Genomic DNA, 16,790 nt, shown 5'->3' with positions numbered 1-16,790 from the left:
TGCGAAGTGTACCGTAACTCTTGAAGGTTGTCTCACGTGAAAATCCGTTCCGAGTGACCAAAAGCACGCCACGAATGAATGCCATTAGCGAATGCCCGTGTCCCGGTTCGTTTTGCGAAGCGTTTTTGTGTGGAGTAGTGAAAAGTATATCCGCGGGTGGCAAAGTGTGAGCAGATTGCGCGACGTCCAACGTCGCGGTTTCCGCCGACGGCTGCGAGCGCTCGAAGCGAGTCGAAGAAAATAGGATATCGGAAAACCGATTTTTCCCCAACCGTGCGTGCGTGCGTCTGATTAAACAGGCAATAAGAGTGTCCCGAAAACCCGAACGAACGTTCAACCCGGGGAGTCGTGAGACGAAAGACGCCGACGCGGCCGCGCGTCCGAGTCCGATTTTCCGGACGCAAAAAGCTGTTGCTGGAAGCACACACACGGGAGCCGAACCGAAATCGTGTAAGTACCGCCTCTCGCGCCAGGATAAAGCAGAACCGGAACGGCACGTTTTCTCGCAGACAAAGAACAATGGACCGTGCCCGCCACCAGAAATAGGAAAAGAATGGACCCCACCCCCGAATGTCTCGAGATGGAGTGGAAATGAATGGTAAATGTGCGTGCCCGCGTCAAGGGCCGCGAACGACAACACAATCCGCTGACACGGTTGGTCGATTTGCCGTTGCTTTGCAAGACAAAGTTTGAAACCATTTATGATACTCCAAGTTTGCCCATAAAATGGCCGCTGGAAAATCGCCGGCTTTCGTCCTACTGTATTAGCAGAAGAATCTCCGCTGAAAGGCAGACCATCAAAAGCAACGTTACTTTTAACTGTGCCACTTTTAATAAACCGTTGAAAGTGGTGAACCGGATCGAGCGGGTTCGAAGCGGGTTCCTTTTTGGTGTCTTCTTTGAATCAGACTGCCGCAACAAGGACATTAGATGCCCGGAAAAAGTCCCAAATTTTCAACCTAACTCTAACGTAATTACCGACCGGAAGTTTAAACTCTTCCACGAAACGACGACGACGACGGATGGCACAACCTTGGCATAAAAGATTACGTCATCGTTGTCGTGCGCGGGCGGTGACTAGAACGCGTATATCCTTGTACAGCGTCCTTGCCGTTGCCGAACCCCCCTCGAGCCACCATGCACCGAGACCGAGGCACGTCAAGGCGTAGAAAAGAACGATGAAGCGGCAACAATCTATTAAAACCGACAACGATGACGATGACTGCCCGACGACGCCGACGAGAGACGACAGACGACAGAGTACGACGGGATGGTGGTGTCTGGAGGGGCTGGTGGGGATACTTTTCGAAAATAGATTTACTCGATAGCGAGCGGGTGGGCGGGTTACTCTAAAGTTGCACAGGACGTGCGTCCGACAATGACGCCTCCGCGCGCACCGAAAAGGATATTCGAAAGTCGAATTATCGTTAACGCACGACCGGGCTGCGTGCAGTACCACGAAGAAGGTCCTGCGGCCGTCTGGCTTGGCTTTCGGGGAACGGTTCCGAGAACGTTTTCCGCAGTGCCGAATTGTTCTTTTAGGAAATCCGACGGAAAAGCTGGGAATCGGAATGTTCAATATCGTTTCGGGTATTACCGCTTCCAGGTGGCGCTGCGCGTTTCGGCATTGAAATATCCAATCTCGTTTTACGATTCCCGAGATCGCCTTGGTGCGATCGTTCAAAAGCATATTTGAAGCCAGTGGACCACAAGATATCGTTCCGTGGTTCCATTCAAAGCAGTGGCAAAATTGCTCCGCGATGCATTCTCGTAATATTTGTGGCCTAAATGGCCAAGAACCGCAGCAGCACGACTCGCGGGTGAGCTTGAAAACCGCTTCATACGATCGGGAAAATGAATACAAAAGCTCCCACAAGTTGGCCACAAGGCAAGGCAAGAATGCGAGCATCGCGTAGAAAATAAATGCTCTGTTCGTGTGAATTGAGGTGAAAAATTAAAAGCCTCATAAAACTGGAGTTTATTTTCTCATTCGCAAGAGAAAAGAAACTTCCCTGGTGCTTCCTGGTGGCGCTCCGGTGTGCCGGAAGAAGACGACCTGGTTCCAGCATGGTCCAGCGCTATCGTTCCTATTATGTTCACGTTCACCTATTGAGCAAATCTACCCGAAGGCAGTAAAACAAATGCCGAACCTGCGACGCGTCTAGATGGGGCATATCTTTCGTGTTCACCCCGTGATGGCCATCCAGTCTAGGCGGCTTTGAACAATACTGTACCATTCGTTGTTTGTGTATGCTGCACATAAGACTACTTAGTTTACTTCTTCCCGAATGCCCGTTTGCTTACTAAAAATATGCTATGAGACTGCCAACGTTAGAGCAGAAAAGTAGGCGCTTAAATCACAGAGCGTTACCGAGTGTTACTATTAAGGAGATTAAGCTTCGGGTTCAAGGGTACAGATTCCCATCAATAATCAGCTTTTTTCCGGCAGGAGATCCGGTGCTTCTTCTGTCCCGCTTTCGGTCGTCCCCAGGCCGATAAATCTTGGCAACGGAAAACACAATACATTAACAATTTCGGCAACCGAGTGCGAAGCGAAGGTAGAGGACCTTTAGCATATGGCCGCCCTGTGCTCTTACTGATGTTGATGAGCCGTAGGTGCATAATCGAGACAAATCTGGGATCCCATTTCCTGTCCATAAATTATTTGCTGGGTTTAAGAGTGCCGAGAATGAAATTCAGTATTTCACTAGTAAATAAGTAACAGTTAAATAATAAATCATACTAAGCAGTGGTGAACAGTTTTAGCTAAATATAAAGCCGGAGCATTAAAAGCGCCACTCAAAATTGCCCTTCAACGTTTACGACGACGACGACGTGCTTTTTTATATTTTCATACGAGTGGCACTTTAGTTAAAATAACATACCCGTTGCGTCACACGGCCACAGGCATTCAGATTCCGCTGAACGCAAGCGACACTCTAAAAATACTCGCCCACAAGTGGCTGGTCCCCGGAACCGGATATCAAAGATCGATGCCAAAACCGTGGCACCGCCCGTAGCAGCGTGACAGTGTGCAGTTGTTGTACGTGATGGGGACGTGGCGCCCGAGTCCTCGAGCCACTTAGTTACATCCCGTTCGGGTTTCGCTGTGAATCCGGAATCCGTCACTCCGTGGGCGATATCCGCCACCCATTTGGCTTTGTCGAATCTGGCTGAAGATAAGTGATGTTCCGAAATGAGTGATGTTTGCCATCGTCTCTGTTGCTGCCATCTTTCAAGCCCGGCACAGGCACTGGTTACACTTTTAGGCATGGCCAAAAAGTGAGCAAAAAACTGCACATTTTCATCTTGCTTACATGGTTTGGCTTTTCTCGGATAAAACCGAGCCTTTCGTGCAGGAGGGGCCGGATCATGCTCGGGATTGAATGATTTTTTTTTACTCACGAGAGCCCCAATACCACTCAAGGCAAGGCCCGCCATTCACCGTTTTGAACCGAATTGCAAATAGAAAGAGTAACTCTTCCGAAAACAAACCAAACACTGAAACCTCTTATCCTTCAAGACTCGCACTTCAACGGTGCGATTGAAATGAATTGAAAACGTGTCCACACAACATTCGTTGGCTGGCTGGCGGGCTGGGCTCTGGAACATTAATCTCTCGCCGGCAGCAAAGGTGAAAGTTGTCACATTATTCACAAACTCGCGTCCATTCGTCATCAAAGAGAGCGCAACGCCGCATGGAAAAGGCAATCTTCACCTGCCCAAAATCCCTGCGGCTTCCTTCTGTGCTTTACGCGTGCTGCCACCACACAACCACAGGATAGCCAAATTGCGTGGCACGGACCACGGACGGTCGGTCGAATCGAAAAACGGAAAGCGGGAAAAACACCGATTCTCTGGTCCTTTGCCATTTTACGCACAAAGGTTAAACCAACGGTCGGTCGTCGTCGTTGGTCGGCTGTTTTTATTCCGACCTTTCGCTGTAATCGAATGTTGGCATGTGTTTTTATTTACGAGCCTCTGAATTAATGACGATTTTGGTACGTTCGTGTTCGTAAACTAATATTTTCTGCCGGACATTTCAGTTCCTGTGGCCAAACTCGTCTGCTGCCGTTAATAAAAAAGAGTGATCCTGGTGTGTGGCCCTGGCAACTGCAAGGTTCGATCCCGACCCGCCACAAGCCCTCTTCAGGACGACCTGTTGCGTGCAATGGAGTTGTTGCGCTTTTCATGAATTGCCGGACTTTGGTTTCATGGACACACATGAATCTCAGCGAATCTGGCACGCGATAACGGGCTATTTTAATGAATCGAGGCGCCAAACTAATCCCCCCATCATTATAATCTCGAGCCAGCTCTCCCAAGCGTACGCCTCACCGGATGCAGACCCCGATGTCGTTCTGTCAATTTATGTCCGTCGGTGGCCTTTTGCGGGGGCGGACCACTGCCTCGAATGCGTAACGCGAGGTCGAGCGGGCCAAAATCGATCGCGAGGGGCTGCCAAATGAGCGTTAATTAAATTGACATTATCGACATTATTCCCAAAAAACCGCAACCAGTTTGCGTGTAATGGGAGCGTCAGGCGCGCGCCTACGGGATTGAGTGTTGTTATCCATTCCGCCGATGTCCCCAAAGTATCGCCACCACCTATCAATACGTTTCGATCGGTTTCGCTCCCTCTCGCGGCAGGACTTTGTCGATGGCTGGACGTCATAATGCAATAAAGCCCCCTAGCCCTCTAGTCCTCTCTTCAGGACGGTCCCATGCCGGGTGTCTCGCTGTGTGGATGAACCGCAAATGATTGAATATTGTCGGCCATCAGCTGCTGGCCCGCCTACCAGCATTATGCCGATGGACTAAAATATGTATTACCCCAGGCACCAGGGGGATGAAAATTGAACTGAGTGAAGGCATTTTTTTGTCTGTAAAGCTCCAGGATCCATGGAAATAGGCGTCCTGTCGGTGGCGGACAATGGCACGGCTGGGTGTTAGAAGAAATCAATCAAATAAGTGTTGAACCTATGAATAAATAACCTGCTCGCTCTCGCCCCTTCATTCGATGTGTAAATTTCAGTTTAATCGCCCAGGAGCCGGACCGCCCAGGAAGCAAAATGGTTACCGTTTCCTCTGAATTGCTGTAAACAATTTGTTTATTGATGTACACCATTTTGCATCATGACAATAGTTATTGATTGATTAAACTAAAGTTCTGGCCATGTAAATTGCTTTCAGTACAACCATGTGTCTTTTGGAGTCTTTGATTTTATTCTGATTTGATCCAATTGAATAGTTACAATTTTATTTTGAATCTGCGAGAAAGTTTAGAAGTGGAGTCACAATAAGACACAAAACTCAACCCGCCATTAGTTTGTGCAGTTGTAAATTTTTCCAACACTTCAGCAGATTGGTGTCAAACAAGAGAAGAGTTTATTTTTCGCGTCCAAAGGCGAAAACAAATGGCTTAGAGGCTGCAGCTTGTTATAAAACAAATTATGGTATGGAAATGCTGGAAGCATCACTTTTTTACGAGACGCAACAGCATCGCCGTAAATCAACCACGCCGCGTCGGAACTGCTTACCGGTGGGCAGCAATGATGCGAAGCTCCTTTAGACTCTGAGGATAGGATGTCCATTTTTATTCAAGTTGTTTATTTCATCCAGTGCACAAACAGATCAACTCACGAACCCACGAACAGATCGACAAGCTGTTGGAGCCGTGTTTTCACAGCACGATGATAATCCTGTCCCTTTTCAAAACAGTCCGTTCCTGTGGCCGCCACCTTAGGCGATTGTGGATCGCGAGATTTTATTCATATTATTTTTTGTCGGAGAATGATTGAAAATGCTTGAAATAACATGATTCCGTTAGAACCGCACTCTCCTCCCGTTTTGGTACGTGAAGTTTGTGTCGTTCGGCTTTATCTTCCGACAGCAAACCGTTGTAAGCCAACGTGGCCAACGGCGGCAGATCGGATTCTAGGAATGTGTACGTGAGTGTATGGAAAAGCTGTGGGGATTCATTTGGAAATCGATCTGCTCGCCAGCCGAATTCCGATAAAGTTTCACCAACTCAATCACCGCCCAATTCGCAGCGGGATGAGTCTAATATTGGCCGGGGTGGTCGGTGGTGGTCGTTCCCTCGTTCGTACCACCAATTATCGTACCAATCAGCCAAACGGATGCCATCGGATGGGTCGAATTGAGGCAAAGTGGCGTGCCTTTTGTGTGATTTTTCCAATTCCACTGTTTTTCGAAAAGATTAAGACTGTCCAAAACACGGACATTCAAAGTCCTTTTGCAGCTGTGGCCTGCGAGTGTCGAAAAGGCTCTCGAGGCTGGTCGTTCGAATAAATAGTCATTTCGTTATCACTATCATCCCTATTGGTCGTCTAGGTCGCTTACTCCTACGTCCGGGCTGCGACCAACGACCGGAGTACTTTGTGATTGAGTGGTCGCTCCACGGAGGGAGTGCAGTAATTAGCAATCAATCTTGCGCTTATTACGAACACAAAACCGAGTCGACCGAACTGTTCGAGGGATTTTTGATTCGTTTCTTTCCCGTGCCAACAAGCGAGTGCCCGTGGCCGGTTGTTGGCTTACGCTGAAATCCCCCGTAACAACGGGAAAGGACCTGTCATCCTCGGTGTGCATCATGTTGCCCGCCAACCGGGGTTTTAATAATCCTGTCGAAGCAAGAAGGCACTGTGTAATACTTCATTCGCCATATCCGGCGGGCACCGCATGGGTCAAGTGGAAAGTGGAAATTGATCGACCAAATGGAAACGCCAGAATCGGATGATCGCAAAAAAGCACAGGAAAACAACGCCTTGAACCGGCTGCTGTTATGAGAACGAGCTGCACCGACACGACACGACGAACATGGTCATTAGAAATGGACATTACGACGACATTTCATTTGCAGCATGTTCCCATTAAACCAAGCCGTTTTCATCCCTGCGTTGCCCCGGGATTCACATTATCGGCTGGCACTAGCCAACGGAACAGATTGTTGATCTGAAAATGAATATTAATAGTTACATGATTTTGCCTTCCGACCAAAGCAAGAGCATGTGAGGAACGCACTCATTAGGATGCGTTAGTTCCCGTACAAATTGTGCGTTTGTTGGTACAGAGACCGGCTTCTATTAGCGTAATGGAAATGGTTGTTGGGAACGGATTATGTCGCAGAAAATCTGGGTAGCTCTTTTCAATCTTCTGCATTTTGAATGAGTTTAAGGTTGGGTTTTGTAGTATTTTTCATGGCGTTTCTCCGACAACAATTTCTAGATTGTACTCTTCAAGCTAATACAATTTTGACGTTTATTGCCCATAGTTGCGAACGAAGAAAAGGGGTTTGTACCCGTTTGGTGGGTTTGTGAATCGGTTTTAACCGTTTCTCGTAAGCGTTAATCTAAGAAGGCGTTTATCGAAAATCTGCTTTTAGAGGCACATTTAAAAATTTCCAAACATGGCTTATTTTGAAGCAAAACTAAACATTCAGTTAGCCAGTTCCAGATTTTGGAGTGTAGCCAAATGGAGAAGGGTTTTGTTGCAAAGCCCACATGGAGTGCCATTTACTGTCCATTCGCCCCATTTACCGTCCATTTTCTTCACGTTCCCGCGCGAATGTGGGCCAGGTCCCCGTAGACCCATAGACCATCGCCAACGCTAGCCATAAAGCTTTTCCACCGGGAACATTTATTTTTCACATACAAATACTGAAACGTTCCCGACTGTGCGGAGCTGGGGTCGGCTGGCAGGTGATACTTTTGCTCCTTGTTTTTCGTTTTTATCGCCACACTCCGTCCGGTCCGGTTCTGCATACTGAACAAGAAGTGCACCGCCGGGTGTGTGTGGTGGTGATGCTGCAATCTCGTGCACATGCAAGCATGAAGAAAACGGGAACACAGTCATTGTCCATTTGTTCTCCACGTTCACTTCTACCGATTGCTGACGGAACATGTCATGTGGAAATGAGTTTCCACCATGTTGCCTTGTTTTGAACGGGTTCCTCCATCTGTGGAGTAGCTTGTCCACCGAGCGCAACCGGAGGGCACGTGTACGATCGTAAAATCTCTATCAACCTGTATCTTGTTACCTTGTTTCGCGAAACGAGCGAAACAAATTCGATTCGTGTAGACCAGACCAATCTAAGGCCGTGTTTTGTATTCAGTTGAGGTGCAGGGCTTTGCGTTTTAGACAAAGAGTGGCCTGTAGCCACCCCGAACGGAAGATCACGTAATTTTGATTAGCACATACGCGCGGAAAACGGGGTTCTTTCAAAGGTTCACTAGGAGACACCTAAAGCCTCAAATTAGCTTACCGCCGTAGGACGTACTTGCGCCTGGCGGCGAACTAGGAGCGTGTGATGTGTCGACGACGGATTCAGGACGCCCAAGCAAAGGTGCGCAGGTCATAATTAATACCTCTATTTTCCTTCGTAAATAATGGCTGCACTCAATCATTATGAAATATGCATGGAATTAAACGTGACTTGTTTTTCAAATAGCCATGTCGTGTCCCGCCGTGCTGATGTTTTAAATTTTTAACAACATTTTCAAGCGTTCGAGTGGTCCCAGGAAAGTGTTCCGTGATGCCGCCGTATGGCATAATCCATCTAGCGCCATTCTGTGTGATAGGCGCAAAATAGACAGGTAGACGCTTCATAGTTTTGGGCTAATGATTTTCTTAAGCTTCCTTCACAGAAGCCGACGATAAATTTGCTTCCACTGACAGTCACACGACAGCGCGATAGATGTTTGCTCGAATTGGAATTATTTTTCAAATTGCCATTAAATTATTTGCTCTTCGTAGGCCATCCTGACGCTGCCATTCCGGTGTTCGCTATTATTTTATTCCAAATGCAATTGGCCTCGTGACCGCATTCCATTCCTGACTGCATTACGCGCCGGCGGTCGCATAAATGGTTGGTTGTGGTGATACTGCGGCCCCGATGCTCGCTCTTCGTAATGAACGTGTAAATGGAAAGTAATCTACTTAAAACATTTACCGTGCGATCATCTCAAAATGTCACTGTCGCTGACGCAAAATGCCGTCTTCCCTTTGCGTTTGTTTCGAGCCTTTTTTGTTTGTCGTTTGAAACAGATTAAAATCTGTGACTTTTGGAACCATTTTAAAGATAAAATATTCTAACTGAGCTATTTATTGCAAAAGCCCAAACAAAAACGGATTTCCCTTGCTGGTGTCGTAGCGATAGGATAACTCGCGTACCTTTCGTGCGCGCGCGAAAGGAACCTTTAGTGTTAGGGCATGGCCTACGGCCGGTGGTCCGATTCCGGCGACCGTTTTTAATTAAACATGCTACCCGCGGCTAACCAAATAGTAACCCTCTTAAAACGCGACAAAAGCCAACAATGGGCCCCGAATGTCGCAATATATACATGACCTTGCTTTTGCCGGGTTGGTTAGCCGAAAATAACGATAATATCCTAACGTGGAACCCGCAAAAGTTGACGAGGACAAAATGTGTGTGGGAGGTTGGTTCTCAGCCGCTGGCGACGGGTCGATCCAATTTCAGACCCATCGCCGCCGCCCTGCAGGGATGCAGATTAGGGCCACTGGGTCGGCCGCGGGCGGTGATGACCGTTCATCCCTGGCCACGGTTTCCGGTGACACAAAATTAAAAGCTTCACCCGAACGCCCCATGGAACCACCATCCGGTTGAGCCATTTTGTCGCCACCCAGCGCGTGATTAAGCATCCATACGCACGTCATGCGGCGGGGACAAAGTTTTGAGACTCGCTCTGTGATGGGGAGCAGCCTTTCAACTTTATGCCAATAAATGCTAATGCCCCGATGTGGCATCGTGATTTGGCGGGCGTGATGTGTTTGGCAGTCTAAAATTTTCTACCATTCTCAAGTCGCCTTCAACTTCTTAAAGTCGCACGGGAATCCAGGTCCCAGTGCGACCTGCTATAAAGTTTGCGTCAAGTCGTGAAATAAATTAGCTATTCCGCGAAGCAGGGAAAGTTCCCTCAGGCTCGAAGCACAGTCGTTCGTATCGAGCCCATCGAACTGTGATTGGTGCCTTGGCACTTCCGTTTTCTGGGGCATATTTTGATTCAAGCAAACTGTACCTCCATTTAATGTTTAGTCGGTTCGATTCGTACTTAAAAATTTTGCTTCACTTGAATTTAAATTCTCGCTTGTTGGTGACCCCCCCCCGTGTGTTTTATTCCGTTGCTTCCAATTTGCATCATTTCATATTTCGATTCTCTCTCCACGAAATGGTTACACTTACGCTTTGCCGGCTTCGGAATTTTAATGAACTTTGCTCAGAAGATCGAATTCGCGTTCGCGCCGGAAGCTGCGTGCCAAGTGGTCGTCGGAGTGGCAGAGTCGAACACTTGAGACAGAAGCCCGATCCTACGACGGGCACGTTTCGGGCTAATTCAATCGATTATCTGAAAATGTGCTCAACAAGTTGTGTTCGCCCGCCGTTGAATGGCACGACAATATGCGATGCTGCCGATGATGATGATGATATGCTGATGTGTGGTGGAATAATGGAAAGACATTGCGAAAGCAATTTGCACTCATCGCGCGGGCGCGTCAGCAGGTCGCGCTTTCGGAAATGGCGCGCTCCGGGACGATGTCGAAAGAGAAGTTCAATTATCTCGAGTACGACAAGCCGGCCACAGGGCGATGGGTTGGTGGCTATGGCATAAGAGTGGCGTATGATCGTTCTGGAGCCCTATGGTCCCGAATGTCTGCTGGTATGGCACATTCTTCACTACATCGCACTCCATTTTATCATGCTACGGGCCCGAGTGTGACATGTGACTCTCGATCCTGATCGCAATCAAATTAACGTTCACTAAATAAGCTCGTTTTTCCGCTCTAATTTCCTTTCTTTTGCAGGCCTCGAGTAGCATGCCAGTGACGGAGAGAGAGCAATAAATTGCATTACCTATCAGTAACACTTAGCCGTAGCCAGCGTAGCCTCGAACCGAAGTTCTTAAAACCGAAACTACTTATCGCCAGCCAGCCAAGTCTGTAAATATTAGCAACCGGAACGCACACAGCATCGGCCGGGGCCACCAGGATGAAGTTTTCCATTCCCGTGCCCGGCGGAGGCACCGGACTGGCGCTGTTCTCGAAGCTCATCCGCACGAAAGACCTGCGGAAGCTCCAGGAAGAGGATCCCACCAGTACAAAGCCCAAGCTCACGGTAAGCGGTTCGAACTTGACAGCAGCGGCCTGGCGAAGATGGTTTGAACCGATTCGTCCGTATTTTGTGCTTTGCTTCCAGAAATGTCTCACCACGCTCGACCTCACCTCGCTGGGAGTGGGCTCCTGCTGCGGTACGGGGATGTATCTGGTGGCCGGCATGGTAGCCCGCAACATTGCCGGCCCGGGTGTAGTGCTTAGTTTTTTCATAGCAGCCGTAGCTAGCATATTTTCAGGCAAGTTTCGTGTTCTCGGCCTCGGCTGGTGCCGGTGTCTTCATTCGGCCACTTTTTCGGTTTCGTCCACAGGCGCCTGCTACGCGGAGTTCGGAGTGCGAGTGCCACACACGTCCGGGTCGGCGTACATGTATTCTTATGTTTCGGTCGGAGAGTTCGTAGCGTTCGTTATAGGATGGAATATGATATTAGAATATCTAATTGGTAAGTGTAATAGGCCCTTTATCTTGCCGCACGCCGCTAGGTGGGTCAGAAAAGAAGGCAATCGCATTACGACGTAGATCGTAGATCGCCGCTTGTTGCATTGAAACCGACGGCGCGGTATATGGTGTGAATATTTAATGTCACACTTCACGATTTCATAATCAACTCTGGCAAAGGGCCGTGTCTGGCGGCGGAACGACTTGTCAACTGACTTTAGGGCTTGTGTGCACGTCTCTCATGTGGTAGCCGTCATTAAACTTCAGTAAGACGCCCCTCCCAGCGGACTCTTTCGGTTCCAATAAAGAATCGAACAAAAGATTACTGCACCCGGGCCCCCGGGGGAGATAAAATATTTACTCAACCAACTCCAGTCTCGCCCGACATGGCGCCAACGACGACGACGACGGCGTTGGGGTGTGATAAAATGATGGGATAAAAGACACCATCGCTGGCGCTGGCTGCAACAGATGGGCCCGTATCCACCGGCGGCTGCCCCGGGAAGTCCTTCGGAAGCCCAGTCCCGTCGTCGTCGTCGTCTGTCCCGCAGTTGACGGACGGACGGACGGTCTCACAATGGTCGGCCACGGGCGGTACAGCCTCCAGCAGCAGCTCCGTGGAAGTCTTATCACGACGAATGGTGAACTTGTTTGCTCAACAGCCCGCGTCAAGTGCCCATAACAGTGCATCCTGCCACAAAATTGCCCCTTTGCCTCGCCCGCGGCATCATGTATCCCTTCCCCAAGGGGATAAAAATAGCTGAAATCTGAAGAACCAGGCCCCCGACCTCGGCTTTTGCCCTGGCCAGCAGGCGTCATGTCATGGGCCGGAACGTGACCGAGGTGGTATAAATCGCTGCACCTACACGCACGCACGGCGATTGCAACTTCATGGCGCTGACTAATTGCTGTTGGCGTTGGCGACCCACGCCACGGAGACCGTGGGCGACCGACAAAAAAAAACAGACCGTTCCGGTAAGCTAATTTTTGGCCTCACGAAAATTACGTCACGCTTTGCAAACCTCGGACCCACCCCGGCGTCATCAGTGCGGCGCGTCCCGCGAGGTCTGGTCTCTAAACGCGTGACAGGTTTTTATGGCCAACAGCATCCATCCGCTGCGCTAGGGTCGCATCTGGCATCCCGAAATCTCAATTAAAATGTTGCTCTTACCACTTATCGCCCCTGTCACGGAATGCAATTTGGCAACGGAATTAATTCGATTTATGCATACCTTTATTACCTCTCTTTCCCGTGTGCCGTGGCCCGGTGCCAAAGGTACGAGTGCGTGTGCCTGTGCCCTGAGCGCAAGTTTCGACTCGTTGTCGGGTGGCTTCATCGGGCGAAGCATAGCAGCCTCCGTGGGGACCATATTCGGTACGTACGAAGCCGCCTTCGATGCGTTCGATTTTAGTGTAACAATTAATATGTTAATTTTTTTTCACTAAAAATCCTTTTTCAAATCAATTATTTTTTCGGTTCCTCCATCGAAGGACGGCCACCGGATTTTATTGCGTTCGGCATCACACTCGTGATGACGTGCATCATGGCGCTCGGGGCCAGCAAATCGGTGCTGTTCAACAACGTCCTCAACACCGTGAATCTGGCGTCGTGGGTATTTATTCTGACCGCAGGCTTGTTCTACGTCGACACCAACACCTGGACCGAGCACGAGGGCTTCCTGCCGTTCGGCTGGAGCGGGGTAGGTTTGCTGCAGGGCTCCTTCATGTATTCTCTGTATATTTGACATTTAAAAACGCACAGGTCTTCACCGGAGCCGCCACGTGCTTCTACGCCTTCATCGGGTTCGACATCATAGCAACCACTGGCGAGGAGGCGCACAACCCACAGAAAAGCATACCGAAGGCAATCGTTGGCTCGCTCCTTATCGTCCTGGTGGTGTACGTCACCAGTAGCCTTATCCTAACGCTCTCTGGTAGGTGGCCATCCCGGAGTGTGGTCTCCATTCCGTGTTACTGATGCCTTATTCTGCATGCTGTCGCATTCTGCTTGCAGTTCCTTACGATCACATCGACACCGGATCGGCACTGGTGCAGATGTGGACGTACGTCGGAGCGCCCAAGTGCCGTGCCCTGGTGGCGATCGGTGCTACGGCCGGGCTTAGTGTTGCAATGTTCGGTTCCATGTTCCCGATGCCACGCGTCATCTACGCCATGGCCCAGGATGGGCTAGTCTTTCGCCACCTGTCCCAGGTATGGGCGCGAACCGGTGTGCCCGGTATAGCGACCATCGGCAGCGGTGTTGCGGCGTCCATCGTGGCCCTCACCGTGCGGCTGGAGGTGCTGGTAGAGATGATGTCCATCGGGACGCTGCTGGCCTACACGCTCGTGTCGACCTGTGTCCTAATCTTGCGCTACCAGCCCCACAGTACCTCGTTGGTCGATCTACTTCCGGCGCAACTGCGCACACCGCAACCCCCGAGCACTCCCGATCCGACCACACAGCAGCGGGTGAAGGGTAATGTGTTGGTAAAAAAAATTACCCGACGCCCATCACCCGACTCCGACGACAGCTACGGTGACGAGAGTCCGGAGGAGTTCATGGGCCGCGACGATCAGTTTCTGGTGTCGGACCGTACCGAAAACAAGTTCTACGGTAGGGAGCGCCACTCGCACTGCACTCTATGGCCAACAAGCTACAAGCCCCATTTTTGCCTTTTCCCTTTCTAGGCGCAGTGCACGGAGGACCTCAGCCTAGTTCCAACCCTTTCTCGCTGTGGGGATGCGACTTCCTGGGCCGGAAACTGCAACAGTACTCGTACCTATGCCCAGGCTTTTTCCCGTGGGTAAAACCAGGACCGGCCACTCACGAAAGCGGTATGCTGGGAGGCTTTGTCTTACGAAAATCGCCCGTACATTCAGGGTTTTTCGCCTTTCCTCCGCAGGAATGTACGTCACGAAGCTGGTGGGACTGATGTACGTGTGCATATTCTTGCTCGATCTCTTCATGGCCATCGGGCTGTCGGGAGCGTTCTATTCACTCGTGTACACCGCGCTGGTGCTCGGTATCTTCGGAATACTTGTAACGATCTCACGGCAGCCCCAGAACAGATACGCACTGTCGTTCCTCACCCCGGGACTTCCGTTCATCCCAACCATCGCCATCACGGTCAACATCTACCTAATATTCAAGCTCAGCATCCTGACGCTGGTGCGGTTCACCGTTTGGATGACGCTGGGACTGATCATGTACTTCTACTACGGCATCACGCACAGTTCGCTGGAAAACCCGAGCGAGGAGTTTGAGCTGACCGTCGACAACAATGGCACTGGCACCATGGCGGCGCCGAATCTTAAACTGAAAGTTCCTTCAGCCCCACAGGCCAACAACAACAACCACCACCAGCGGGCAGACCCACCGACGGCCGTCTGGGATCGGCACGGGTACGAGAATCGCATGGCCACAAACGACGAGGGCGAGTATCAGTGGGCGGCCAACCCGCAACAACAGACCAATAGTTCCGCCACCAACAATGCCTACAGTTGGAACCCCAGCGATGCCTGGGGTTCGGATCGAACCGTTTACGATCGTCCGACGGCTCCCCGTTCGACCAACATATTCCAACCGCCGGCGGCAGCACCGTCGGCACCGTCGGCGCCGCCCGAGGCGAAAAAGGATGGCTTCGGGATGTTTTACAACGAGACACCCAGCTATCCGACCTGGGATGACTAAAGCATTCGATCTGTTCGGGGGCCAGTGTACATAACGCCATCGCACAACCGCCAGCAAAGAAAGCCGGTCATATCCGAGCACCGTATCCGAAGCAATCTTGCCATTTATTCTCTTCCAATGAAAGTACCTTTGTTGATCGTGGTTCCGACCCTCTTCAATGGACAGCATATCCGTACCACTTTACGTTTCGAATGCTATCAGTGCACAATCCGTACACGAAACGGTACACCGACGGGGGCAGCTAAGCAATCGGACAATCCTAAGAATGGTTTATTGTGTATCTTGTTATTACCTTAGGATACGGTTTTCGAAACAATTTTGTTTTCTTTCATAGTTCTGCGGGGGGAAGAGTTTTGAATCATTAGGTTTAGTTTTAAAATACTTCTTACAAAAGAGTGGACGATACTTCAATCTTCCGGAGGACTAGTGCAGGCGGACCCGCCGATTGTGTCCCCGTGTGCAGTGTGCACGATGATTTCAGCAAAAACTACCTGATCTAGGAATGGCAATCAGACCGAGTCCGTGCGTGTATTGTAGTGTAAATCAACCTGGTTCTGATGATGATTCGCTGGGCCCTCGCATAGCTCAGTGTGGCACTGTACACATTTCGCACCCCTAAAAGCGATGCCATAACTAGTTGCACACGTAATTGTCATTCCAACCAAGTCATTCTCTCGCTCGTTCACTGAATCATAAGGATAAACCGTAGTAAACACATTAACTCGCTCGTAAGTAAACTCACAACAATGTATATGATACATAGTGGAATGCGTCACGCCGGTTTAGTTGAATATGGCAGTTTTAAGGAAATGCAATTGACGGAATTTAGATAGATCTAGCTAGAACGCCACGCGACCGATACGGAGGGAACCGGCTCGAACGGTGGTTGCATACACGGGCCAGTGCCAGATGTTGGGGACAGCACAAACGCAGCGATTGACACAAAATCGAATCGGACACGGCTAATGAATTAATAAAATGATAATAAGATAAGCAACGCTGTTACGTTCGAAGCAATCTTCCGTTTGAAGCGGGTTTTTCCTTTTGTTTCCCGTGACAAAATGTAACAGGAAGCCAGATAAGCTTGATTTGTATAATGCGGATTGCCTTCCTTCAGGCGTTTTCTTTTTCGCTTGGCGAATGACAGCTTCAAGCTTATGGGCGGAGCTTTGTGTTTGATTTATTTAAATGTCACTGAAGCTAAAGAACGCATTTCCGGTGTACCGAAGAGGCCGCCCCGTTCGAGCCGAGGAAGATGATGGTTAATAGGCAAATAAACATTACATTACGTAACCGTACACGCATAAGCAAGTGAGAAATCAGCATCTTTCATCAAATTAAGTGATATTTTACTGTTGGAGTTGTTAATTGAGTAACATAATAAGGATTTAAACTGTCTTACAAAATAATGTGTGTTTGTGTGTACGTGAGAGTCGTTGAACGGAAGCACGAACCTGCAGGGGCTCGTTGCTGGATACTATTGAACCCTATGCATTGTTAAGCTGTAACTTC

At 49.6% G+C, this 16,790-nt stretch overlaps 1 protein-coding gene across 1 annotated transcript; it reads left to right on the top strand.

Moving 5' to 3' along the window:
* The first annotated feature begins 6,629 nt into the window (after positions 1-6,629).
* LOC128272829 (probable cationic amino acid transporter) lies at positions 6,630-15,278 on the top strand. The gene is made up of 10 exons (XM_053010711.1): positions 6,630-6,652; positions 11,026-11,152; positions 11,234-11,387; positions 11,460-11,591; positions 12,864-12,962; positions 13,079-13,287; positions 13,350-13,521; positions 13,602-14,201; positions 14,276-14,422; positions 14,491-15,278. The coding sequence occupies exons 2-10, from the start codon at positions 11,027-11,029 to the stop codon at positions 15,276-15,278; spliced, it is 2,427 nt and encodes an 808-aa protein (XP_052866671.1). The 5' UTR covers positions 6,630-6,652; position 11,026.
* Positions 15,279-16,790: the final 1,512 nt, after the last annotated feature.

The sequence above is a fragment of the Anopheles cruzii genome, chromosome 3, assembly GCF_943734635.1.
Source record: "Anopheles cruzii chromosome 3, idAnoCruzAS_RS32_06, whole genome shotgun sequence".
In the NCBI taxonomy this organism is placed as follows: domain Eukaryota; kingdom Metazoa; phylum Arthropoda; class Insecta; order Diptera; family Culicidae; genus Anopheles; species Anopheles cruzii.
The sequence above is the reverse complement of the archived record's forward strand: the minus strand, read 5'-3'. Positions and strand labels throughout refer to the sequence as shown.

What these genes read in the sequence shown, in the direction of transcription:
- LOC128272829 (XM_053010711.1), top strand. Translation starts at nt 11,027, where the DNA reads ATGAAGTTTTCCATTCCCGTGCCCGGCGGAGGCACCGGACTGGCGCTG. An exon ending in GATATTAGAATATCTAATTG is followed by an intron (nt 11,592 to 12,863) that starts GTAAGTGTAATA and finishes CCGGTGCCAAAG; the next exon opens with GTACGAGTGCGTGTGCCTGT. An exon ending in CCTTATCCTAACGCTCTCTG is followed by an intron (nt 13,522 to 13,601) that starts GTAGGTGGCCAT and finishes TTCTGCTTGCAG; the next exon opens with TTCCTTACGATCACATCGAC.